Source organism: Delphinapterus leucas, chromosome 10, assembly GCF_059928025.1.
Source record: "Delphinapterus leucas isolate spDelLeu-1000000601 "Yukka" chromosome 10, BTC_Dleu_Yukka2, whole genome shotgun sequence".
In the NCBI taxonomy this organism is placed as follows: domain Eukaryota; kingdom Metazoa; phylum Chordata; class Mammalia; order Artiodactyla; family Monodontidae; genus Delphinapterus; species Delphinapterus leucas.
This window is the reverse complement of record NC_143138.1, coordinates 102,908,047-102,934,649: the sequence shown is the minus strand read 5'-3', so window position 1 is coordinate 102,934,649 and position 26,603 is coordinate 102,908,047. Positions and strand designations below refer to the sequence as shown.

The window sequence follows — 26,603 nt, the reverse complement described above, 5'->3', positions numbered from 1 at the left end:
GGCCTACAGCCCCTTCTCCGTACAGCGGGAACCACGACTCCAGGGCACCAGGTTCTCGTAGGGGTGAAATCGGGAAATTTTCTTTACTTCGCAGCCCTACTAACGGCCCATAGTTTCGGGCAAAAATTGAAAAACCATCAGGAAAACTGCCATGGATCACGCAAGTCACTCTGAAACTTCGGTGGGCACCAGAACACTTTCCAAGGCCCCACATTTCCCCCACCCCCAAACCTGAATCTCTAAGGGTTCAGGCCTATGTTTTTTAAAACTAGGCTTTACAGGTGTATTTCAGCCACAAAATTGGCAAAACACCTGGCTTGTGTTTAAAAGCCCAGCAGAGGAAACCAGGGACTTCTGCTCTGTAAGGGCTGTTCCTCCGGCCGAAGTGCAACGGCCACCTCAGACCTGGCACTAGGCAACAGCCGGGTAATCCACCCAGACCCTCCGGCCTCACTGATCTCCTACAAAAGGAGGGTGGTTTAAGGGCAAAGACTCAACGCCTGCCAGCTGCTGTCATTCCCTCAGCAAACCTGCACCGCTCCTGCCCCTGGGCATGGGGCTCGGGCAGGGGCCAGCGAGAGGGTCCTGCCTCATGCTAAGTACAGTGGCAAAGGGCTGCAGGTGCAAACGGGACGCAGAGGTGTCCTTGGGGGTAGGGAAGCCGGACCCCTAAGCACGAGTCTGCAGAAGTAGCAGTCATTCAATAAATACATGCTGATTTTATTTATAGGGATAAGATGGTTCCTTAGGGGATCAATTCAAGAGGTGGTACAAGCATTTTATTCATTTGAGATGTCCCTTCCCTGGCAGGCAAGGCAGCAAATTCTAGGACAAGCTAAAACCACCCCCCTCTTTCAAAAGTTACCCTCAGCAGGGAGTTTTGGGGCAGGGGTTAAATTAAAAAAAAAAAACAAAAACAAAAAAACCCTCATTGATTCCTAATTGTTTTTGAATACAATTGGCTTGGAAAGGACTTTCCACTGGGTTCATAAGGAAGGCCTGACTTCTGCACAGTGTTGGGGGGAAAGGGTAGGACTTGGTCCTATGCAGGCTGGCCTCTTAGCCCACAGACGCCAACACGATGTCCACTGGCAGCTCCTCCGAACTTCTGGCTGTCACCTGCATTGTTACTGTGTCCAAAAGCAGCAGCCGGGAGCGCACCAGGATGTCATGACCCCCCCGGAATACGCCTGGAAGAGAAGAGAAAAGGACAGGTGTGTAAGGCAGAAGGGGGCTGAGAGCTGGGCTGAGAGGGCCACCTGCAACAACTGGCGAAGGCAGCTCTGGGGCTTGAGATGGGAGGGGCCCGCAACCAGAAGCACTGGCTGAAATCCCTGCGTGAGGCCCTGGGCACGTCACTTTACCTCTTGAGCTGCAGCATCATCAATGATCTCAGTAGAGATCACTCTACTAGCCGTATTTCACGCTTCAGCCAAGCTAAAATGGATTAGTGGACACATATGGCTTGTGTCTGACATCACAGGGGCGCTCACACACGCTAACGGAATCTAAGAGCACAGACGAAGGGACAGCCCCACCATGACAAAACCACAGCGCAGGTGTCTGCAAAACCCGGGGGACTGGGTTGCTTCACTGTGGTCAGAAATGATGGGCTTGGGGGCTGTCAGCTGTGAGCAGGGCACTGAAGCAGAACTACTTCCTAACCCTGTTTATAAACACTCAGAAAAAAAAATTTCCTTTCGTTCATTGTTTTAGGTGTGATAAGTGTATTGCCTCCCTTTTAAACAAAGGGTCATTAGCTTTTAGAGAAGCATACAGATCAGAAACATTTACATATGAAATGTCTATATATGGAGTTTGCTCTAAAATAATCTGGGGGTGGAGAATGAGTATAGGTAGAGACACTATCTGTTGTTGTAGATGGAGGATGAGTACTTGGGGGGTCCCATTTTTGTGTAAATTTGAAAATTTCCTAAGTGCTTAAAATCCCACTCCTATTAGAAAAGACCAACCAGCCCAATAGAAAATTAGACAAAGGATCTGAAAACAATTCACAGAAAAGGAAATACAAATGGCACTTTGCATTTGAGAAGATACTTAACTTCCTTCAATATACAAGAAATGTAAAGTAAAACTATGTGGAGGGTTTCCCTGGTGGCGCAGTGGTTAAGAATCCGCCTGACAATGCTAGGGGACACGGGTTCGAGCCCTGGTCCGGGAAGATCCCACATGCCACGGAGCAACTAAGCCCGTGCGCCACAACTACTGAGCCTGTGCTCTAGAGCCTGCCAGCCACAACTACTGAAGCCCGCGTGCCTAGAGCCCGTGCTCCGCAATAAGAAGCCACCGCAACGAGAAGCCCACACACTGCAACGAAGAGTAGCCCCCGCTCGCCGCAACTAGAGAAAGACTGCGTGCAGCAGCGAAGACCCAACACAGCCAAAAATAAATAAATAAATATATTAAAAAAAAAAAAAAGACTAGGACAATCTAAATGTTCATCAATACATGAACTGGTTCTACAAAATATGGTCCATCCATAGAATGGAATAGTACTCAACTACAAGAAAGACTGAGCACACAGTTTGGGATGATGAGAAAGTTCTGGAGTTGGATGGTGTGATAGGTGCACAACAATGTGAATGTACTTAACGCCACTGAACTGTGCACCTAAATATGGTTAAAATGGTCAATTTCATGTTATGTTAAAAAAAAAAAAAAAAAAGGAGGAAGCTCTGAGTATCGATAAGGAAGTTCTCCAAGATGCACCGTCAAGTGAAAAACCAAGTGCAGAACAACATATACACCACCTGTATGTAAACATTTGAGTTTAAAAAGGGAAATGCGTACACATTTGCTTTACATCCCTATGATCACAGGAAGGATACACAGCATCCTTTATAATATAACACTGGTTGCCTGGTGGAAGGGAAACTGAATGACTGGCAGCAAGTTTTGGGAGGGAGACATTTCGCTGCAGGTCTCTTTATGCCCTGTGAACATTCAACGCCGTGAATTCTGAATTCCCAGGTTCCCAGGGGGCGCCCTCAGCCCAGGATGCGGTGGCATCAAGGCCCTTCCCACCAGAAATGCCGCTTACCTGCCAGGAGCAGCGTGTGCGTGTTCTTGTTATCTGGCACTTTGTCTGACCTCTCACAAGGGTGCATTCCTAAGAACTTCACAATATTGCCCACAGCCTCTGTGGGGAGAAATCCCGGTGTTATTAACCCACGATCTCCCCCTGGCGCCACCACCACTCCCCCACCCCCTGACCCCACTCTGCAGTTTTTAATGAAGTGGCATCTGAAGTACGTGCTCTAGACATGGCCCTGGATCTTTGGGGACTTGGGGGCAGGGGACGGGGGGAGCTCTTCAACAGTAGCCAAGGATCTTGTAAGGCAAGCAAGCCGGAAATGGCATCCCCAGGATTTACCTTCAAGTGTCTTGATGGTGGACAAGGTGAATGTTTCCTCCTTCTCAAACTCATCCCCTACCTCATCCCAGGCTGCTTCAAAGTTCAGCTTCATGACCTTTTGGATGTGATCAGCTATCGTGACTTCCAGATCTTCCAGCTGGGGAGATGCAGGGGCGCGTTAGGCACACAGCTCTAGGGGAGAGACACCTCCGAGCCTCTACTCCACTCTGGCCACCCGCCCCTTCCCACCACGCAGCCACAGGTGCTCACAGCCAAGTGGTGGCCCCTCAGCAGAAAACGCCTCACCCGTTTACAGCCACCCCTCAGTATCTGTGGGGACTGGTTCCAGGACCCCCTCGGATACCAAAATCGCAGATTCTCAAGTCCTTTATATAAAATGCTGCAGTATTTGCATTTAACCTACACACATCCTCCCTTATACTTTGAATCACCTCTAGGTTACTTATAATACCTGATACAATGTAAATGTTATGTAAATAGTTGTAAGTACAATGCAAACACTATGGAAATAGTTGCCTTGTGTGGAAAACTCAAGTTTTGCTTTTTGGAATTTTCTGGAACACCCCCCACCCCAATTCTGAATACTTTCTATCTGTTGGTTGAACACATGGAGGCAGAACCGACAGATACGGAGGGCCCACTGTCCTCATCCCCGGGTGGCAGCTATGAGAACACATCACTCTGAAGCCTAGGGTAAGTGCCAGACTGGACGGGAGGGAGGCCTGCATCCTGTGACTCAGTCGTGTCCTCCCTGGGGCCGACACGTCGTACTGCCCCCCCCCGCCTTGAACTAACTGTACATAAAGGTTCCCCATTCATTTACCCAACAGCTCTTCACTGAGCCCCTACCCCTGTGCACGTGTAAGGTGTTCACAAGCAGGACTCAGCTCCTACGGTAGAAGCTATGCCTCAGACCCAGCCCTCCTGTCCTGGGGCAGTTCCCGCCCTTAGGTCATTGCTGGCTCAGGGAAGGCCCATCCTCAACAATGGACCTGGGAGGACATAAGTGACCATCAGCTGTTATTCAGTGACTGCCCCTCTGGACATGAGGGCTCTGATAATCTCCATCCCAGGTTTAGTATCAGGGTCTGCACTCAGATGGCACTGAGCCACTGTGACCGGGGCAAACCCCAGAACAACCCTGCACTCAGTTCCATGCAAGCTCTGAGAGCTGGAACTGGAAGGGACGTTTCAGTGCATGAAAGGACTGCCCAGCAGATGCAAACTGATCCAATTTCTCTAGAAAGCAATTTGACAGTATGAATCAAAGTCCTTTTTTTTTCTTTTGGCTGTGTTGGGTCTTCACTGCTGTGCGTGAGGTTTCTCTAGTTGCGGCGAGCGGGGGCTACTCTTCATTGTGGTACACAGGCTTCTCATCGCGGTGGCTTCTCTTGTTGCGGAGCATGGGCTCTAGGGCACACGGGCTCTAGAGCAAAGGCACGGGCTTAGTTCCTCCGCGGCATGTGGGATCATCCCGGACCAGGGCTTGAACCCGTGTCCTCTGCATTGGCAGGCGGATTCTTAACCACTGCGCCACCAGGGAAGTCCCTCAAAAAAGTCTTAAAATCAGACTTAGCCTTTGACCTAATTATTCTACTTCTAGGAATCTGTCCTAAGAAGATAACTTGAAATGCAGACAAAAATTTCTACCCAAAGGGATGCTTAATGTAGCATTTAAAAAGTGAAAATTTGGGAACTCCCTGGTAGTCCAGAGGTTAGGACTCCACGCTTCCACTGCTAAGGGCCCAGGTTCAATGCCTGGTTGGGGTACTAAGATCCCACAAGCTGTGCAGTACGGCTAAACATTTTTTTTTAAAAAGTGAAAATTTGGAATCACAAATGCCAAGTGTTTAAGGAACACAAGGTCAAGTGAGTTAGGATATATTAAGATAAGGGAGTATCTTAAAGTCATTAAAAATTGTGTTCATGAAGTATTTGTAATGGCAGGAAAATACACTCTGGTTCTAAGTGAGCACAGCAAGATCTGTAATGTACAGAATAACCACAATGATACAACTGCCCCCGCCCCCCCCAGTCATTCCCAAGGACTATGGGTAATGTTTTCCTGTTTGTGTATACTTTTTGTATTTCCCAAGTTTTCTTTTTACACACGAACATGTATTTTTTTTTTAAGTTTTAAAAAAAAATTCTTTCAAAACCAAAACCAGCAAGAAAATGCTTCAAGACTGGCTGTCAGCTCCTGAAGCCTCCTTGCCCCAGCGTCTTACCACATACTCATCCTCATAGCCTTCGTCGTCGGTCTCCCCGGTAGTGGGATCGCAGTCCTTGACAGTGAACTTCATCATGCAGCTGAACGTGCAGCCCACTGCGGGGAGGGAAGGCCGGGCAGTTGGGCGAGGTCCTCTGTGGGCGCGTGGCCACAGCCTGCCCTTTAGGCCTCAGCTGCGTCTGCACTAGCAGCACATGCCACCCGGCCCCACAAATCTGGACAGAGGGCACCGGCTTGTAGAAGGCAGGAGAGCCAGGTTGCAGCCCCCAGGAGTTGCCCTCACAGGGAAGGAAGAGAGAGGAATGCAGAGATGCTGCAGGGTGGCTCCTGCAAAAAGCACCTGGTTTCTTTGGTTGGAGTGGACCTGGGACGGTCCATGTTTGTGCCTGTCTCTGGGCCTTCCTCTGTGCTCTCTCCTGGTACAATGAGAGAGTCCTGGTTTGAGGACCAGGCGTCCTACCAGCCATGTGAACTCAGACAAGCCATTTGACCCGAGTCTTACTTCCCTGCTCCCCAGGGGTCTATGAGGAGGAAGTGAGCGGATGTGTGAAAAGCCCCAGGACTCAGCCATCCTTCTCTTCTTCTGGGGACTGACCTCAAGGAGCTGAAGCTCTGACAGGAAACAAACAGCTGGTGCACAAGCCACCCCCCGCCAGGGGCTCCCACAAGGCCAGGGGGGCATCTGCAGAGGGGCTCACCTGCCGTGGGGTCTTCCTTGGGCAGGGCCACCAGCGTGTAGCAGGTGCCGGGCTGATTGTAGGGCAGGCTCCGGGCGGGCACGTAACACAGCACCTCGTAGGCCTCCGTGGGCTCCATCTGCACTGTGACGTTCTCCAGAGTCTGGTCGTTGAGCGTGTTCGTGCAGTCAAACTGGACCGGGGAGCGGGGCGGGCGTGGGCGCTGAGACACTGCCCTGGACCTAAGCCTGCTGCACAGGAGCAGCCAGAAGGTCCTGCCTCTCACCCGAGGGCCACGCCGACGCCCATCCCAGGCCCCCGTCCCAGGCCCCGTGTCTGCACATGGACACTCAGGAGCCACCGAGGCCCTGCATCAAGGACTCGAGGGACACAGCAGCTGGTCGTGGATCTGGCATCGGGCTGGGCTCCAAGCACCAGTGTGGGGTGCCAGGGCCCTGCGGGAGGGCCTCCCCCCGGCTCACCTGGAAGACCATGTGCTCAGGGAAGGTGTGCTTGGTGCAGCGGATCACGTACTCTGTCTCCGACTCAGTGAGGGCCACGGGCTCAGGCGAGGACTTGAAGAGGGGCCCCAGCCCCTGGAACTCGGGCACTGCCGCCAGCTGCTCTGAAACCCCCAGGCCACACGCTCACTCAGCTGCTCAATCCTCAGGCCTGGTCCTCAAGCTCTCCCACCCACTGAAGTGGTCACTCCCGATTTCCCGAACAAACCCGAGCATTTCCTCACCTCCCTCACTGCTCGGCTTGTGCCACCCACATGAAACACCCCGCCCCGCTGTCCCACACAAGACGCCAGAGCAACCAGTGGACATCAGGCCCAACGTCCCAGGCCTAAGCCATTTGGAGACTCCCTCAACCTTAGAAGCTCAGCAAGGATTCTTAAAAGGGGGACTGGGAAAAGGCTATGAGGAGCTGAATGCTGTGATGGCCACGGAACCAGGTGAAAGAACAAACTGGTCTTCGACACGGGGCAGTTAAGACAGTGGCCCAAAAGGAGAGGCTGCGGATTCAGAGTGTTGCAGAAAACCCAACTTGGTGTGGACGGTGGGCATTTGGTAAGGCCTCTCCCTGCGGCCCACAGCCAGGTTCCAGCCCTGGTGAGTCCAGGGGAACAAGGCGTCTGGCAGCTGCCCCTATTCTACGGCAGGGGCAGAATTCCCCACAGAGTGGTCATGAATCACCTGTGTCAGAATTACCTGGGGGTGTGGGCTTGTTAACAATGCAGATTCCTGGACCCATCCCAGATCGGCTCTATCAAAATTCCTGGGTTTGGGATCCACCAATCTGCATTTCTAACAAGTTTCCTCAGATGACTCTGACGTATACTGATATCTGAAGACCACTACTCAAGATTTTTAACTTGTCTTCCCAGTTAAATTGAACTCCATGTGGAAAAGAACTGTGCCTGAGGCCAGGGATTTGATATTCTGCCTGAGCAGGTACTTGATTCACATTTCAGGGACAGGGAGAGAAAGAAGGCATTATTATTATTTGTCCTTCTCCCCCCACAAAGAGGCAGCCTGTGTGCCTACTTCAGCCGTCTGAACGTGCAGGCGATAAGAAGCCCAGAGAGAGCCAGCTTACGTATTAGGAGGCACATTCAGGCCCCCTGTGGGCGTCAGCCGCCAGAGTGCTTTTCTATGGGAATTGATTTCATTGGGCATCAAGTTAGCGGACACGCTGCCCCTTACTGCCTGGGGGACTCTGCTAGTAGCTATAAACTACCGCCCCTGAGTTTCAGACTCTTCATCAATAAAATAGATACAATAATCTTGTCCAGAGGGTCGTTGTGAAGATAGAAGAGGCAATAAAGGTCAAGATCTAGCAAAGATCCTGGAACTTAACACGTGATCAATAAATATTAGGTTCTGGAAGGTTGTTTACAAATGGGCTTGAGTCCCTGGAAGAGGCTTCAAAGGAGTCTTCCCTGGAGGGCGTGGCAGAACAACGGCCCCCAAGATGTGCACGAGCTAATTCCCATAACCTGTGAGTATGTTCCCTCACTTTGCAGAGATTATGTTGCATCTTGAGCTGGGGAGCGTCTCCTGAATTATCTGGGTGAGCCCAAAGTGACCACAAGGTCCTGGTGAGAGGGAGGCAGGAGGGTCAGAGGCAGAGAGATGTGACTGTGGCTGTACTTCTGGCTTTGAAGACAGAGGACGGGGGCTCTAGGCAGCGAACGTAGGCGGCCGCCAAAGACGAACCCCTCAGAGCCTCCAGAGGGAGCTCGGCACCGCCAACACGGCGGAACCCATTTTGGATTTCTGTCCTCAGAACAAGGTGATACATGTGTGTTACGTTAAGCCATTAACTTCACGGTAACTTGTGACAGCAGCAAGAGAGAACTAACACAAGGAGAAGTTTTGGATTACAGTGATCCCACTCAGCTCAGGATCCTAGTTTTGCTGAATCTGAGACAGTATGTTGATGGAAGACAGGGTTCGGGAAGGGAATGGAAAAGGTGGGATTTAGTTTAACTCAACGATAATCGGGAGCCTACTGTGAGGAAGGAAGGCACTAAGTGCAATGACAGAGAATATAGACGACAGAACGTGGAGAACTGCACAGGACCACGGAGGAGAAGAGAGGAGCTCGGGGAGGGCGTCACCAAGGGCGAGGGACACGTGCTAGGCCTCAAAGGTAGGAATCTAGTGGATAACGTGGTCTGGCAACTGGACGCGCAGCCTCTCCCCTTAAAAAATGCAGAGGGACAGATGAAAACCTAAACAAAACCCTGCAAGACAACGTGGACGGAACACGTCTGGAACCCGAGACAAAGGACCGTGTCCCTTGAGTCAGCTGTATAGCATCAGACATCCGGAACTGGCCTGGGCCTCAGGGAACTGAGCCTCAGAACCAGGGCCGAGGCAGCTCTGAGCCAGTTGGAGGTGGATCTTAATTCCACCGCCACCCCCGCACCTCCCCTTCTTGCTGTGCAAACTTGGGCAAATCACTGTCTCTCTCTGAACGTCCGAATCTTCCAATATCAAATGGACCCAATAACCTCCACCTGAGGGTCAAACATGCTGTCTAAACACTCTCAGAGCCCAGCGCTCAGGAGAGACTCAACCGATGACAGTTCCTACTCTTAATTCCCTGGAGAAGAACCGCTACCCTAGCCGCGGCCCTGGGAAGCCCCGCCAAGCACCATTACTCACCTTGGAAGATCTCCTGCCGGGTGGCTGCCACCTTCTCAGGCTGCTTGGCTGCCGTGATGGGGGTGCTTTCTGCAGGAACAAACATGAATGGTGACCCACAACTCCAGGGAACGGGCCAGGGTAGTGCTGACCACGGTGCTGTTACTCAGGGATTATAACTTCCACCCCGGAGAGTGTGAAGTACAGAGCACGTGAGGAAGAGAGCAGGTGTCTGTGCCTACGTCTTCATTTCCTGCAGCCAGAGGCAGATGGGATAACTCCCTCCGCCCAGCATAGCCCCATCCATCCTGGGCAGGTTTAGTGCCTTTGCAGCCAACGCAGACCCTCCAGCGGAGGCCTGGACCGGAGGGCCTATGAAAGGAGTGCAGCTGTTACTTACCTGTTCTCTGCTCTGCCATGGGTGTGGTGGCCAGGGGCACAGACTTGAGGTCAAAAGGCTTTTCCGATGGTTCTAGAGTGTACTGCTGCAGAGCCCTCTCCAGACCAGGGATGGACACAGTCAGACCTAGAGGCCAGTGGGAGACTGAGGTCCTGGGGTCAAGGTTGTAGGACCTTGAGAAAACCACTTAGGCCTCTGAGGTCCCACTTTCTCACGACATCGTCCTTTGCAGGACTGATGTGGGGAGTAAACGGACATAGGAGAGGGACTTATAAAGGGTAAAGCACTCTGCAAATGGAGGCTCTTATGACTAACTAGTGTTTCAATTCACTGGGCTGTTTCCACCCACAGGGCTGTGAACGCAGGGCCCTGGGTCTCCTGAGATGACAGTGATGCTGTGCAGTTGCCATGAAAGCCCAGCCGAGAGCGTCTTGCCTCCGAATTCCCCTGCCTGGTGAGACTGCAGCTCCGTTACGGGGCTGGGTCAGGGTCAGCCAGGAAAAGACTCACCGTTTAGGATATAGCCTGCATTGAGGGCCTTCTGCTTCTGCTCCAGGACACTGAGATAGAAGGTGGCTCGGTCCCTTACTTCATTGTCATCGTCCATCACACACCTGTGGCCAGAACACAAGGTCCTCCTGACCAGGGTGGCAGGAGGGATGCTGCAGGGCTTCAGCAGAGGTCAGTGAGAGGAAGCAGGTCTCTTAAAGCTCAGTCCTCGGATGTGGACTCAGGCATCAAATGCACAGAAGGGCCCGCGGGACTCTACTTAACTAGGAGGTGGCCGTATTCATACTCCCTGGACCCTCTCCCCAGAGCCCACCCAGTGAGGGAGGCAATCTCCTATATCCACAGCATACATCACAAAAGAATTTAATACGACCCAACAATTCCACTCCTGGGTATACACACAAGAGAGCTGAAAACACGTCATATAAAAAGTCGCACACAACTGTTTACAGCAGCACTAGTCACAACAGCCACGAAGTGGAAACAACCCAGATGCCTATCAACGGATGTACCGACAAACAAAATGTGGTCTATTCATGCAATGGAATATTATCTGCCCGTAAGAAGGAATGAAGTACTGGCACATGCTACAACACGGATGAACCCTGAAAACATCATGAAGAAGCCAGACACATGAAAGGCTACACACTGCATGCCTGAGTTTATATGAGGTGTCCGGAACGGGCAAATCCAGAGCCAGAAGGAAAGCGACTGGCTGACTAGGCCTGGAGGGCTGGGGGGAATTGTGATGACTATTCATCGGTACACTGTTTCTTTTGGGGGTGCTAAAAATGTTCTCGGGGCTTCCCCAGCGGTCCAGTGGTTAGGACTCTGCACTTTCACTGCAGGGGGCACAGGTTCCATCCCTGGTTGGGAACTAAGATCCCACAAGCCACGCGACATGGCCAAAAAAAAAAAAAAAAAAAGTTTTCAACTTAGACTGTGGCAATCGTTATGCAACCCTGAATGTACTAAAACCATCGTATTATACATTTTAAATGGGTACATCGTATGGGTCTCGAATTATATCTCAATAAAGCTGTTTTTTAAAATAGAAAACACCTCAAATTAACGCCTAGGTGGAGGGATTTTTGCATGACATTAGTTTTCATGCTTTTCTTCTTTTTTTTAATTAATTAATTTAGGCTGTTCAGGGTCTTAGTTGCTGCATGCAGGATGTAGCTCCCCGACCTGGGATAGAACCTGGGCCCCTTGCATTGGGAGGGCAGAGTCTTACCCACTGGACCCCCAGGGAAGTCCCATACTTTTCTGTGTTTCCATTTTTTCCTACAATCAATAGTTGTGTATCTTTTCTCCCCTTTTTCAATTAAAAAGAGACAAAGGACAGCCGCCTGGGCCCAAGGGAACACTGTTGTCCACCAGGCCCGTGGCCTGGACTCACCTCTTCAGCAACACCAAGATACTGGGCAGCATCTCTTCATTCTGCGCTCCGAACTTGGCCAGAGCACTGACAGCGCCTGTGTTTATGAAGGAAATACGATTTACTGCCAGGGCTCAGAACGGGCCATCCAGAGCCAAGCAGCCCCGACCCAGCAGGCCCAACCCGACACCATGAAACAAGGAGCCTCGGTCACGTGGGCACCACCCGGCCTCAACTCCTCGCCTCTCACAGGGAAGGCAGCCCTGTTCTTGGGTCCCAGGAGTCCTTTTCAGTATTAACTAAGAAGATGCCACGAGAGCTGCCCTCAACTTCTGTATCCAAATGGCCTCAGCTCACAGTGAAGCAGTACACGACCATAAACAAGAGAACAAACTACTACTGAATGAGTAACAACTGCTGAAAGAGGAACATCTGTCCAGAGAGGGCTTGAGAAAAAAAGAGCAATAAATGAAAAGTAAAATTAAGAATATGATGTTTGCAAATTGAATTGCACACTCATTTAAAAGAGTTTTATCGTATGTGAATTATATCTCAACAAAGCTATTACTAAAAATAAAAAACTAAACACCAAGAAGAAAGAAAGAAAGGAGGAAAGAAAGGAAAAAGGGAGCGAGAAAGAGAGAAAGAAAGTTAAACGACAACATATAGTGACACTTAAAAACAAAAAAATCACTAAGGCGAATTAGAGGTTAAGAACCATTCACCTAGATGACGCCCAAACATCTAAGGTCCTTGCTACAAGATTATAGAACACTGAGCTTGTGAGGCAACAACACCAGGTGCCTGTGTCCCCCCGGGGGCTCAGGGCCCTTTGCTGGGGGGTCTACTGCAGGGCAAGCCCGGGGCCCAGGGGCAGCCCTGCTGACCCACCTGCCCGGACCTCCTCATGCTCCAGGACCACTCGGTTGTAGATGAAGCGGATGTACTTGGAGGGGTTGTTGGTCTTGGGCCCCTCCTGGCCCAGGAGGTGCAGGATGCGCGTGGCCAGCACGGTGAATTCGCAGTCCTCGATGAACTCGCACAGGTGCGACAGCCCCGTCTCCTTGCTCTCCGAGTTCTCCTCAATGATGCTGATGATACAGTCCACAATGGCCCGCTTGTACTCAAAGCCGCCCTGCAGCACAAGGGGCGAGCTGAGTGCCGAGGCTGCTCTCTCCAGAGCCTAACCGGGACCCGGCACAGCGGTCCAGGCACTGAACCTGGTGATGAGGGCCTGGCTCTCCCGGCCTCTACCTCCCTTTTGTGTAAAACAAAAGGCTCGGGCTGAATGCTCGCTGGGGCCCTGCTGGTTCTAAGAGTAGATGGCTTAAGAGAAATATTTGGGACTTCATTTTCTTTCCAAGTTTGAGATAAAGGCAGAATGGGTGATGTGGATGCTGGAGGAGTGGGGTGCTAGTGTTTAATGGGAACAGAGTTCAGTTGTGCAGTATGAAAACGTTCTGGAGGTTAACTGCACGCCAGCGTGAATGTACTTCACAATACTGAACTCTACACTTAAAGACAGATAATAGAATTCTATGTCGTGGGTATTTTATGAGAGTTTAAAAAAAGGCAGAATAGGGCAGTAGAGAGACAAAAGATCCCGGGTCAAATCTATGCTCTGCCACTTACAGACTTTAATAACAGAAGTGGCAAGTGAGATACTCGCTAGGTGCCCGGCCGTAACCCGGCAATGCGCAGCACACGGGATGGGATGCTGGCGCATGCATAGTGCCCATCCCATCTAAAGAGCGAAATCACCACGCAGCCTAGCGTTGCCAGGTCTTAGAAGTTTTTAAAGAGAAACTGGAAATCTATCGAGGTGGTTTTCCTGATTTTTAAATAACGGCTACTAATTCAAAATGTGTAAAACTCTGCACAACCCAAGTAGAATTTGTCTGTGGGTCAAATCTGGCCCCTGTTCTCAGATTAGCTTGTTTTACGGCCGTGATAAGTCACTCTCTTTGTCTGAGCCTCAGGCACCTTCATAACAAGGAACATTAGCGTACTGACCTCATGGGTTATTGTGAAGAATAAATACGCTCTGTGAATTACACACGCGCCTTACATTTCAATAAGGCTGTTCGGTCAGCAGGTGCCCTAGCTATGATACCGGTTCTGCAGCCCGCCCACCGACTGGGCACTGACAGGTTCAGAGTAACTGCAGGGCTTTGCCTGCAGCAGCTCATGGCTGACACACCCTGGGCTGAGGGACAGACCCTTTTCTAGCAGACAGGGTCTCGGTGTCTGAGTGCTGTGTTCTAATGAGTGAAGCTCTCACGCTGTCTTCCATGGAGCCACACGTTGTCCTGGGAGGCAGGGAGGTCCAGGAGAAAACCACGGGCTCTGGAGCCAGACACTTACTGACCAGGTGGCCACAGGCAGGTGGTCTCAGATCCCTGATTTTTAAAGGGAGAAAATAACGTCTACGACAGGCCTGTTATGAGGATCACAAGATGGTTTATGCTGTGTGGTGTCTCCACTGTGCTGGGCCGTCAGCTGAAGGCACCCTAAGCCCTGCTCCCTTCTCATATTCCTGGGAACCCCAAAGGCACCCAAGGCAACGGTTCCTCTACTGCCTTGGTCCAAGGGCCCATCTGGGGCTGGGGCAAAGGGCCACCAAATATCTGGGGACCAAATCTACTGCATGAACACTCTGCTTCTGCACCTCTGAACGGACCAGTTTTGTTGAGACAACCAAGAAAGGTGGCCCACGTGAATCACTAATTCACGTCAGGAACAAAAAGAGAACCAATGTCACATTGTTAGCCTCAGTTTCCCAAGAAACCACCCTGGAGCTCCTGGAACGGCTGGAATATTTCTACACGAGATGACACCAGACAGAACTCAGTTTCTCATCTTCTACACAAGCATCACCTTGGGGCATCTGCTGGGTCTTTAGAGCACGGGTAGCGTGCCATTAGGGTTATCAGTGTGATCACAGTGATTGGTGCATGTTTACACTGTCAGCCCATGAGGAGTTTCAAGGGCCGCGGGCACCAGGAAAGCAGCTGGTCAGCAGGTGGACTGGGTACACCCGAGAACTAGTTGGGTGTGGAGCCAGCGGCCAGGCCACCACCTGCACAGGACACCTGGCGCCCGAGCGCCCTGCTCTTACCTCCTCACGCAGCATGGAGAACAGGAAGCTCATGAGCACGGCGTGCTTGCGAGGGTACTTCTGACACAGTGCGCTGATGGCCTGGACCACCACCACCTGGGCCAAACAGACATGCGTGAGCAGCGGCCCTGCCACCTGGTGGTTACTTCATGCACCCAGTGCCAGCGGAGTCTTTCCTCAGGCAGGGCCGGGCCCTGGGAGCAACAGGCCAAGATGCGAGGGGAGCCCCACCTCCACCCTCGGGGGGCCCGCAGCCCTGAGCCCCCCAGACAGGGAGGCATGCACAGCAGTCCCGAGGCCCAGATCCAGACTCTGGGTCCCTCTACTCAAGACTTCAAGGAAAGTCCACCAGCCCCTCCATCCCGCCTGTCCTGCTTCTCCCCTCCCCCACCATTCCCACCCCTGAGCCTTCCAGCTCAGCCTGCCCCTTGGGGTGCTCTGGCCCCAGCCCTCTTCTCTTCTCAGTCTCTTTGGCAATCTCATCTCCTCCCGTGGTTTTAACCACCTCTTCTATGCCCCCAACGCGCAAATCTTTGTCTCTGGTCTGAGTTCAAGAGCAGTGCTTCCAAATGTCTACCACACAACTGCACCTGGTGCCCACGGACACCTCAAACTTGGCCGCAATCACCACCATTACCCCCGCTTCCCTCCTCTCCGCCCTGACCGTCTCCCTCCTTCCCCAAACGCAGCCACAGCACCGTGAACCCGAACTAGAACATGGACTCACCTCTGAGGACGTTCACGCCCTCAGCTGTCACATGGCGCCCCGACATCTGGCTCTGTTCCCCAGGCGCTCTGAGACCAGCCCCCCTCCCGTTTCCCGGGCCTGTGGGGGGCCTTCGCCTCTCTGCCCAGCTCCCACAACCAAGCCTCCGTCCAGTTCACCCTCCAGCAGCTTGGGAAGGATCTCTCTACATGCAAGTCTCGCTGTGTCATTCCACAGTCTACAAAGTGTTCCTACAACCCACAGGCAGAGCTTATTCCGCCTACCTTGTGTCATTCCTGCTACAGAACTCACCATGCTCTATCACAGTCATTCACATTGCCGTCTGTCTGCCTCCTGCCCTGATTAAAGCTCTCCAAAAACACGCTAGCGTTTATGTTAACTGTTGTGAAATAACGCTGTTACAGAAGTTGAGAACAGCGTGTAGAGAGGGGAGGAGGGGATGGGTGCAGCTATGCAGGGAACACCAGGGAGTCTCCTGGTGGTGGTGCAGTTGAGCATCCAGTATCTTAACGTAGTTTCACACACACACACACACACACGTGTAACTGGTGAGCAAACTGCGGCCTGTGCCCGTGCTGTGACACTGTCCTGTGGCCCTGCGGGTGCTGGAGGACGAGGCAGCTGGGGCAGGGGAGCACTGGAATTCTCAGTATATTTCTTTACAACCTTCTGTGAATTGTTTGAAAATAAATGTTTAGAGAACACTACAGAAAACGCTTTAGCAGCTTCCTTAAAACCACAGCTCTTTATCACGAACCCCCGGGTCTCACACGGTCTCGCCTCCACCTGCTCCGACTTCATGGCCTCCACTGGCCGCGAAGCCCCCAACCTGGCACTTCAGCCCCTTCCTCTTGTTCCCAACACACTTGCTTCTGCCTTTTCTCCCGTGTCTTCCCAGGTACCTCCCCTGGGCGGCTCCTCCTGGGAACCTCTACCCTGTGGGGTTTCCTCCCTGCACTAGTGTGTGAAATTACCGTGTCCCACCTTGTTGACTGTCCACCTCCCCTCCTCAGCAAGCAAGCTCCACGAACACAGGACAGGTCTGTCCACTGCTCTGTTCCCCTTTCTCCAAACTCTGCCCAGCACATGGCAAGCGCACAGGAAACACTGAAGAACTTGACAAGCTGGCCTGGAGGCTCCTGGCCTCGCTGGACAAAAGCTGGGTGCAGCACCGCGTGCGCCTCTGCCATCCCTCCGCCCCACCAGCCCCCCAGAACCTCTGCCCCGGCTCGGGGCGGGGACGCGGCAGGCGGGGACTATGGACCTTGAACTCGTCCGAGATCTCTGACATGAAGGAGGAGATCTGCTTCATGAGGCGGTCGATGCTGCCCTCGCTGCCCGTCTTGAGGAGGGTGGTGATGGCCAGCGTGGCGATGCTGCGGTTCGAGTCTGTAACCAGGTTCTCCAGGTCCAGGTTACAAGCTGTCACCGCAGATGGATGCTTCATGGCCACCTGTTTTGATTCGGGAGGAAAGACATGAGGACAGGGACGGGGTACAGCAGGTCCCCCACCGTTCCGCTGGTCCTTCGGGTGAGCTCAGGTCACTGCCGGAGGACAGAGGCGGACCAGGGCTGCACCTCCCGCAGGGCGGGGGCCAGGAGACTCCCCCCGCCCCACTCCACCCACTCCGAATTCACCTTGTTGAGGGTGCGGACGGCGGCATAACGGAGCGCAGCCTTGGGGGAGCTGCAGAAGAGCTGGAGCACTGTGGGGAGACAGATACGGGTGCTGGGCTGCCGGGAAGCCCAGGGGCCCCCACGAGGGGCAGGGACAGGGCACAGCGGCGGGGCACACATGCAAGGGCTCTGAGGCTGCGTCCAGCTGTCTCCCTGCTGGTGCCACCACCCCAACCAAGGAGACAGCCGTCCTCCCCGTGGGCACCTGAGCCTCGCACGGACCCGTGGGCACGCTTGCAACCGCCCAGCGGTTCACATGCGGGAGCCTACGGTGCCGGGCAGAGGGCTGAGAACTGCCTGCCGTGTCCCCGCGAGTCCCCACACGCCTGCAAAGCAGCTCCCGTATCTCCCCATTTCACAGACACAGAGGCCAAGGCACAAAGGGGCAGAGCAACTGAAGGAACGAGGCCAGCAGCCAGGAAGTGGCAGAACCAGGACTGACATCCGGGGCTGCCTGCCCCGGGGCCCGAGCCATTGCCCTACCCAGGGTCGCGGCAGAGCACTGGCCGCCCCAGCCTGCGCCTTGGCCTCAGGAAGCTCAGGCTCCGGGTGCACTCGCTGGAGCGGCAAACATGACTGCTGTTTTCTGCGGTGTCTACGCTCCTCTCCTCATAACTTGGCTTCCATTCTCTTATACTTTTTCAGCACTTATTTACGGTTTTCTTAAACAACCCTTATTTTAAAAGCGCTCTCTGTTTGACTTTCGTTATTCTGGAACATGAGTAATATAACAAGAAAGAACAAACATTCAAACCAGGGAATGAATTTAGTTCTTTTGCTTCTGTCGCCAAGGAGGAGGAGAGACTTCTCTCTGCAAATGTGAACCCCATCTCTCTGCCTGACAGGTTTGCAACCTTATTCTGGAGAACATGAGAAAAGCAGGAGGGCCAACCATTCCTCAGCCTCTGCAGCTGGAACTCTCTGGCAGAACATCATGGCTTCCATTACTAGGCCTGTCCTTCTGGGACGCTTGCCCCTTCCCTCCTGCTCCAATTCCCACTTCTCAATGCACCCACCTTCCAGGACCGAACACTTAGCCCACCGTCACGTGCCTGCTACCCCGACATGTAGTGAGATCTCAACGCTCAGGACAGGGGCCCGCAAGATCAAGGCACTGATCACTCAGCAGCTGGCCCGACAGCAGCGGGAGCCCAGCGGATTCTGCTGCACGACCACCCGGAGCGCAGGTGCCGCGTGCACCACGCTGCCAGTGTAACGGCACGATTGCTATCCTTCCCGCAGAGAGGACAGCTGGCTCGCCCAGGCTCGCGCAGCTGCCCCGCCACAGAGCCAGGACTGCAACCCACGCTCCTGTCCAGACTCTGCCCAAGCCCCCTTTCTCCTCCCCGAGATGGCCCGGGCCCTGGCTTCATAAATGCGGGCTTCCTCCGCCGGGCCCTCCTGCCACGGCAGCCACCCGCAGGCGGCAGAGCGCCTCTGAACCTCGCCTCCGCCACCCGCCAGAGCCCAGGTGAGAGGCCCTGGCCCGGCAGGGAGCAGGCGCTGCCTGGGGACTGATGCCCTCTCTTAAGCATAGCCTGTGGCCCACCTGAGGGCATTTCCTTTCTTTCCCGTGCCCCCTGGCCCAGGGCCCAGCTCCTGGCAGGCACAGCCACGCGGGGCTTGGGTGGGGAGCGCCCGGTCACCTGACACGGCCGGGGCCAGCTCCGTGGCACTGCAGCCCGGCAGGCTGACGATGGCCGAGGCGGCTTCGTATACCACCATCTCGTGCTTGTTGCGCAAGCAGCTCTCGATGAAGTCGAACAGCGGGCTGTCGCGGCTGCGGGACAACAGGCGGCAAGAGGACGCTGGGGGTCCCGCCCGGGAGACGGGCAAGGCCTCGCGTGGCATGAGGGGGGACACAGTGCCACTACCTGCCGTCCTCCTCCTCCAGCTGCCGGCTGGCCACGCGGATCATCATGCAGTAGGCGAAGGGGGACTTGAGGCCGTGCCGCGTGAACTTGCTGATCATCTTGCTGACGGCCAGGCGGTCGTTCTTCCGCACGTGGTACAGGAGCCCCAGCGCGTGGTACTAGAGAGCGGGAAAGGGCAGCAGAGCACGGGCGTGTGAGGCCGGGCCCCCTGGCCGTGGGGTTCTGGAGGTCACGGTCCCTCTGGGCTCCGGCCTCCTCGTCTCTGGGATGGGCATTGTGGTCGCTTCCTCCAGAGCCTGGGTGCGACCGTGCCCAACAAGCCACCTGGGTGTCTGCGGTCCTCATCCGTCCCCAATTTCAGCAAGGGCCTCGACGGGCAGCGTGAGTGCAGGTGTGGAGGGGACAACAGGTGCCACAGATGGAAGAACAGGAGGAGACCAGGTGTCTCTGACCAGATAGAGAAAGCGGGAGCCAGGCCTCGAGGGGGACACGTGTCGTAAGGTGCTGTGCAGACCTTACGTGTGACACCGTGTGACAGTACTTCTGCCCCCACTGCCCAGCCCAAGGACTCGTGGCTGCTGCTGGCAAGGCTAGGTCTGCAGAGGGAAGGCACACGGAGTTACCTCCTGTCCCCTCTGCTCTTTCCTAATTCCTTACCAGGGTGACACTCAAGGGCCTTCTATGTGGGAAGCTTCTCTGACCCTGGGAAGGGTTTGAGGGGCCACAGCTGGTCCTGGAGACGAGACCCAGCACAAAGGGCACAGAGGGAGGGAACAGATGCCCATACAGGGAGGCTGCAGGTAGGCAGATGGGCAGAGGCTACAGAGGCTCTCATTTGATCCTCACAGTTTTGTGAGGCAAGGACTTTCTTTCCTGTTTTACAGACAAGGAAACTGAGACTCATGGAAATAAAGGGATTCCTGGCTGAAGTCACTGAGGAAGAGATCAGCACATGAAAGCCCCACCAGGATGCTTCCGTGCATCACTAACAAAGCCAGCTGGGCCAGGTCAGCTGTGTCGCATACCCCAAAACAACACTCTGGTTATCAAAATACTCGATATTTCGGTACCAGCTAGTAACATCTCCAACCCAACTCCCCCTGCAAGTGGTGCCCTGGATTCTTTCCCCAAACCCCCCAAGTCTCCCCACAATGACAAAACGATTAAAGCCTGCTCCAGCCAGGGGCCGCCAGGATCTCCGTGGTAAGAGTCCATGCTGTCTGGCCAGGACGGTGCCACCAGCCTAAGTATCTTCAACATCACTGCTTTGCTCACCTGGACCATGATGTTATCACTGGATGCTGCCTCCTGGGCCTCATTCACCCAGCGCTTGACCACGTCGAAGCTGCACTTGAGCAGGTGCTGTGGGGCACAGGGCGCATTGAGGGGTGGGCAGGCAGGATGCTCTGCCATCACACCTCCCGGTCTGGCCACAGTTCAGCTGGCTCTGGGTCTTCCCTCAGACACAGCCCAGGGCCCCTCTGTCGTCCGGGTCCTCTGAGAAGTGCACAGACTCGGGACAGCTCCCACCCTCACTCTCCCTGCCCTGGCAAACGTCCTGCCAGGCTCAAATTCCAAAAATCTGTCACCCCAAAGGATGGGTCAAGGCTGTCCAACTGGCCCCTCAATTAACCCAGAGTTCCCCGGGAGCTCTTCACTGAGAAGGGGGTGGGACTCTCAGATCTGGGGATACAAAGCTTTTCTTTTCTTTTGGAAAGCAACTTTGATGTTTCTTCAGTCTCCCAATCCAGCGCCCACCCCCAGCCCCTGCTGAGGCTACACACCAGGGAAGACACCAGAGCAGAGCTGGAGACGCTGGGCACCTTGTCCACGATGGCCTGCTTCATGTAGCGCTCGATAGCCTGTAGCATGGTGCTCTGTGGGGACAAGGGGTGGGTGGGAGGGGGCCCGGTCAGTCCCTGCCGCCCTCAGGAGTGCAGGAGACAGGGTGTGGAGAAGGGACGGCCAGGAGGGAGGAAGCAGGCTCATGTCCTGCGTCCCCGCACCCCTCCCAGGAGCCGGGAGACGAGCAAGAGCACGTGAAGGGTGAGACCCCACAGCGACCAAGCTGGCCAAGGGGGACTCACGTCAGTGATCTGGCAGAGGGCGCGCACAGCCGGGCCCCGGTAGCTGTCTTCCTTCCCAGTCATGTCCTTTGTCAAGCTGCAGGGACAAGGCGATGGCCTCACGCAGGGGCCGGGCCTGCCCCCCCGGCCCTGCCCTGCCCACCCCAGGTCACCACGCCAGTCTCCTAATGGGCGTCCTCCCTGTGCTCTTAACCCTTCCCCACCAAACACCACACAGCAGCCAGAGGGTTTTTCATAAAACTGAAAACTGACCAGGTCACTCCCCTGCTCTGACTGAAACCTTCCAGAGGCTTCCTGCTGCCATCCCCATCAGCCCCTCACAGAGACGTCCCCAAACAGGCCGTGCTCTCCACCCCAGGCCCTGGCACCTGCATCCCCTCAGCCGAGCGCACTGCCCCCCTCATCTCCACCTCTGTCCTGCTACTTCTCACTCAGCCCTCAGGACTCCACTCAGACAGTTCCAGGAGGCCTTTCCTGACCCAAATTCAAGTTGGCTGTCCTCCTGATCTGCTCTCAGAGCCATCACACTTCCCTAATGCCTGTCTGCTGGGTTACTTCTTGGTAAATTCTGGGGCTGCAGAGGCCATGCCTGTCGTGTTTGCTGCTCTATTCCCAGAGTTACATGGGGGCTGACAGACGATAAATATTGTCTAAATGAACCTACACATGAATGTATAACGTCCCCCCCGAAACTGTGGCAAGAAGCAATAAAAGAACTGAGCCCAGGGATTATATTTCAGTCCACTCTGTCCCCTGAATCCCTCAGCCTAACACTTAGTGAGCAAAGCAGTCCTTAGTGAGTGAGTCTGCCTGTGCTCCCCGTGTATATATACCCCTACGTGTATCCTCCCTGGGCTTTCTCTTGGTACTCGCTAGAGTCTTTGTGAAACTTCCGGCTGCCTCAGTTGACTGAGAGGAATCAAGGGAAGGAAGGCTCTGTGCCTAAGTTCAGGCCAGAGAATTAAAAGGGAAACCGCCCACCCTGGAGGCTGCCACTGGTGGGCAGGGTAACTGAAGGACGAGGGAGACAGGAGAGCAAAGGAGAAAAGGGCACGGGCGGGCTTCCCTGGTGGCGCAGTGGTTGAGAATCTGCCTGCCTATGCAGGGGACACGGGTTCGAGCCCTGGTCTGGGAAGATCCCACATGCCGTGGAGCAACTAGGCCCGTGAGCCACAGCTACTGAGCCTGCGCGTCTGTAGCCTGTGCTCCGCAACAAGAGAGGCCGCGATAGTGAGAGGCCCACGCACCTTGATGAAAAGTGGCCCCCGCTTGCCGCAACTAGAGAAAGCCCTCACACAGAAACAAAGACCCAAACACAGCCAAAAGTGAAAGAAATGAAAGAAAAGAAGGAAGGAAGGAAGAAATGAGTTAAAAATTTAAAAAAAAAAAAAAAAAAAAAAAAGGGTGCAGGCAACGCATAAGCCGAAGTCTGAGCGCCTGGTACTCGTGAGAAGATGGGCTCTGTGTCGGTGGATCATTCAGAGACCAAGACTCGCCTGCTGGTCACGATGATGACATCCTCTGCGATGCAGGACATCTCCTTGATGGTCAAGTAGCACATCCGACGGAGGGTGGGCTGCACAAGAGATGTGAAAAGCCCTCTGACCCCTGGCACAGCATGAGGCAGCCTTGCTGACAGGAGGCCCTCCCACCACCCTGTCAGAGCTGCCCCCTCTGGAGGAGGGCTGGGGTGGGGACACTTACATCGTTGGACTGAAAGAGTTTGGTCATGGCAAAGAAGGCCTCGGTTGCTTCTGTGGTCCCCAGGTGCTCTCCCTGTTTTAATCAAGAAAGAAGTCTCAGCTTGGGACAGACGGGCCAGAATGCTCTTCCTGCCGGATCAGCCCAGGCCAGACCCTCGGACCCTGCAGAGGCTCCGTCAAGGGCGACACATCGGAGTGGGACGCTGAGGGGACCCAGAGCTGGGCCGCTGGCTACAACTACACAGGGGCTGTGCCCCTGCCCCCAACACACCCCAGTACCATCTTCCCCACCCCCAAGCCTCACCCTGTTACCTGGTTTATGAGGTAGAGGATCTTGGTGAGGATGTGGGCACATTTCCGAGGATTGATGGGAGTTTCGTTAAACACGCGGGCCTAGGAAGAAGCAGCCAAGGATATTACCTTCTGGCTGAGCTTATTTCCCTTCCCTGACTGCCCTCAAGCACGTCGAGGTCTGAGAAGGCCCAGCGTAAATAAATACACTTGCCCAACCTTATTTTCATAAGGAAAGAGTCTTGTTTTGCTTTTTTCTTACTTTACCTATTAACAACTCCTGAAATTTTCCCTAAATATTAGCTGAGGATGTGCTGACTTAGTGACTAACGGATAGTCAGACAACGCTTATTTTTATTTATTTATTTATTTTGCGGTACGCGGCCCTCTCAGTGTTGTGGCCTCTCCCGTTGCGGAGCACAGGCTCCGGACGCGCAGGCTCAGCGGCCATGGCTCACGGGCCCAGCCGCTCTGCGCGGCATGTGGGATCTTCCCGGACCAGGGTACGAACCCGTGTCCCCTGCATCGGCAGGCAGACTCTCAACCACTGCGCCACCAGGGAAGCCTGGCAACGCTTATTAATTAACTAGAAGGAGAAACGAAGACAAAGAAAAAGACAGGCCTAATGAACCCTCCCCGGGAACAAAGTGCCCCCGTCTTTCCAGGAGCAGGTCTCCCCCCTGTTGTCCTTTAAACCAGCACTCTGAACGCGCCCGCACGCCGACTAGGAACACTCATGACGGAAGAGACGGGAGCAAATGACACTTGCCTCCTGGAGCACTGCGCTCTTCTCAAGGTGCTGGAACGGGTTGGAGCCTCCACCTACAGTCAGAGAACAGGCAGGACTGAGCACAGGCTGTGACCCTGAATTTCAGAACTCTCTCAGATGTAGCCAAGGGAAACATGTCCCAGTGCCCGACCTAGTCAAGTTCCAACTCCTCTGAGTGGCAACCAAAGCTCTACAAACTGCCAGTAGATCCAGCCATCCTCCTGCAAGAGGAGCTCCCTCCATCCCAAGCCACTGACTCACAGTCACCCAGCAGCCCTGGTACAGTCCTTGTGTGCCTCTCAGAGTGTCACGTCTTGCATTCATTTATGCAACTGGTACTTAACTGAGTTCCTACTACGTGCGGGACCACCACTGCCAGCGACTAGGGTCTGTGCTTGGCAGATATCACACGTGTAATTAGTTACACACCTCAGTATCTGACTGACGTCTGTTTCCTCCACTACGTCGCGACCATTCTAATATTCCGGGCTCGAGCACTGAGCGTCTCACTTGTTCTACTGCAATGTCAGGGCACAGTACAGCCTGGCATGCAGTAAGCGCTCAATATATGTTTACTGGGTAAACGCATGAGAGTCAGGGTTCTCAGCCACGGGACACTGTGCTCCCCAGTCCGGTCAGCACCGACGCAGCCCCAGCGAATCCCCACAAGAGCATCGCGCGCGGCGCCCTCCCCTAACAGATGGGGAAACTGAGGCCCAGAGAGACGTGCGACCCGCCCAAGGTCACCCAGCGAATCGCGGTCCGAGCTTACGAGTGCGGGGCAGTGGAGCCTGCTCGGGCTCTCCAGGGCTTGCCACTGACCGGCGGCAACCCCTCGCACAAGCCCCCGTCCCTCCCGGGGCCTCGGGTCGGGACAGAGGCCGCCGGGGAGGGCGCCGAGAGCCTGGGCATTGGTCCGGCCTCCCGCAGGCCTCGCCCCCCTCACCCGATTCCTCGTCCTTCTTGTCAAATTTCTTCAGCATGGTGGTGCCGGCGGGGGCGCGAACCAGCACCTGGCGCAGGACTGACCGACTGACTACGGTGGTCCTCCGGAGGTTCCGCACGGGCCACTTCCGGCCGGCCACGTCGCCCGGCGCTGTGCGCAGGCGCACTCCGCGCTCCGCGCACGCGCACATCCGGGACGCTTCGCCCAGTCAGGCGTAACCCCGTCCCTGCCGGGAGGGGTCGGGGCTTAATTCGGGGCCTTACGCCCTCCTCTCGGTACATTCGTTCCCGCCTCATGCCTGTGGCGGGAGTTTAAATGTGCTTTCGGAGGCGAGGCCCTAGCACGCTGGCCCGAGCAGCCGCCCACCTCCGAGGTACTACCTGTTCTGGTCACCTCCTCCCGGAGGCCCGCCAGCCTCGCCTCACTTCAGCCCCTCCCCTGCCGGATTTCTCTGCCTACCTCGAATCGCCGTCTGACACACTAACTACATTCTTACTTTACCGCTTTGACTGTCTTTTATTCCCAGCGGTGGATGATGTTGACATACAGTAGGTGCTCAGACAATTGTTGCACGAATAGGCTTCTACAGTTCAACTCTGCCCACCCCCCTCACCTCCGCTCCCGGTGCGAACTGCTTGGTACTTGGCTAACTTCCAGGGATCTGACTAGAGTCAAAGGTCGGCGCGGCAACGTCAACTTGCTCTTGAAATCTGTGGGTATTTATCGAGCACCTACTGGATGCGCCGCCTGGCGCTGGGGTAGGGAAAGGACGCGAAGGAGAGACGGACGTCGCCCAGGGTTACCTCCACGGACCTGGGAAGACACCCCGAGGCCAAGGTGAGGACTTGGCGCGACACCGAGACGGAGTCCCCTGGCCCGAGGGGAGGAGTCCAGGTGAGCCGGGGCGCGGGCGGTGCCCAAGGGGCGGGGGGCGTGGACCGCAACGCGCCGGGACCCCGGACGCACAGGCGCCCGCCTCTGCAGTCCTGTTTTGCAGAAGCTGGGGCCCGTGACCCGGGGGCCGCGGGGGCCGCGGGGGAGGGGGGGCGGGGGTCTTGCGCCAACGTGAAATTGTCAAGAGCCAGAAAGATGTGCAAAATCTTTAACCAGTAACCCCACCCCTTCCTTATCCGGAGGAAATCATCCAAAGGAAGAAAATCAAGTTGCTCACTGCAGCGGTTTGCAGCAAGATAATTGGAAACACCCTAAATGCCCAGCAGTAAGGGGATGATTAAGGGCATTGTGGTGCATCCATCGGATGAAACATTCCACACCCTTCTAAAGGGATATTTCTGAGGACTTGGGAGGCAGTATCCAAACTTCTTAAACGAAATGAGACGTTAAAGGGGAAAAGCAGGGTGTAAAAGTGTTCATAATTAAGGTGAAATAAGTATGCCTCATGGTTAAAAGCCAGAAAAGAACCCCAGAGTTTTTCGTTGTTGTGTTAAGACCGTGAAGTACAGATAAAGTGTGTTGAGATAAATATCCTTTTATATTATGATATTAATTCTATAGAACTATATACCAAGGGCAATTTTTATAATACCTCATTTTTCTAATGAGAATTGTGGGTTGTGAGTCCAGCTTTCTGTATAAGCTAATATGTAATTGTAGGGTTTTTATTATTTTTTAACTGTAATATACATTCTTTTTTAAAAAAA

The 26,603-nt window shown here is 54.3% G+C and overlaps 1 protein-coding gene across 10 annotated transcripts; it reads right to left on the bottom strand.

Moving 5' to 3' along the window:
- Positions 1-699: 699 nt before the first annotated feature.
- On the bottom strand, positions 700-25,568 carry COPG1 (coat protein complex I subunit gamma 1). Of its 10 annotated transcripts, none has more exons than XM_089919804.1 (24): positions 24,943-25,534; positions 23,997-24,049; positions 23,249-23,329; positions 22,938-23,009; positions 22,730-22,809; positions 21,234-21,309; positions 20,931-21,023; positions 20,422-20,508; positions 19,147-19,304; positions 18,919-19,052; positions 17,234-17,301; positions 16,860-17,048; positions 14,869-14,964; positions 12,642-12,885; positions 11,772-11,847; positions 10,370-10,497; positions 9,860-10,003; positions 9,481-9,549; positions 6,787-6,929; positions 6,326-6,497; positions 5,626-5,723; positions 3,395-3,533; positions 3,062-3,160; positions 700-1,190 (listed from the first exon to the last, which is right to left on the bottom strand). In XM_089919804.1, the coding sequence occupies exons 1-24, from the start codon at positions 25,130-25,132 to the stop codon at positions 1,060-1,062; spliced, it is 2,820 nt and encodes a 939-aa protein (XP_089775930.1). In that variant the 5' UTR covers positions 25,133-25,534; the 3' UTR covers positions 700-1,059. The 10 variants fall into 10 exon arrangements, with proteins under 10 accessions (XP_089775930.1, XP_089775932.1, XP_089775933.1 ...); XM_089919806.1 differs by having other exon boundaries at positions 9,860-9,985; positions 24,943-25,532; XM_089919807.1 differs by having other exon boundaries at positions 10,370-10,473; positions 24,943-25,532.
- Between the last annotated feature and the right edge of the window lie 1,035 nt (positions 25,569-26,603).

Bases quoted from the DNA above. Each gene is read 5' to 3' on its own strand.
- COPG1 (XM_089919804.1), bottom strand. From the start codon at position 25,132: ATGTGCGCGTGCGCGGAGCGCGGAGTGCGCCTGCGCACAGCGCCGGGC. The intron at 21,024-21,233 runs GTGAGTCCCCCT...TTGTCCCCACAG, and splicing joins CCCTCTGCCAGATCACTGAC to AGCACCATGCTACAGGCTAT. The intron at 19,305-20,421 runs GTGAGCAAAGCA...CCCGCTCTCTAG, and splicing joins GTGATAACATCATGGTCCAG to TACCACGCGCTGGGGCTCCT.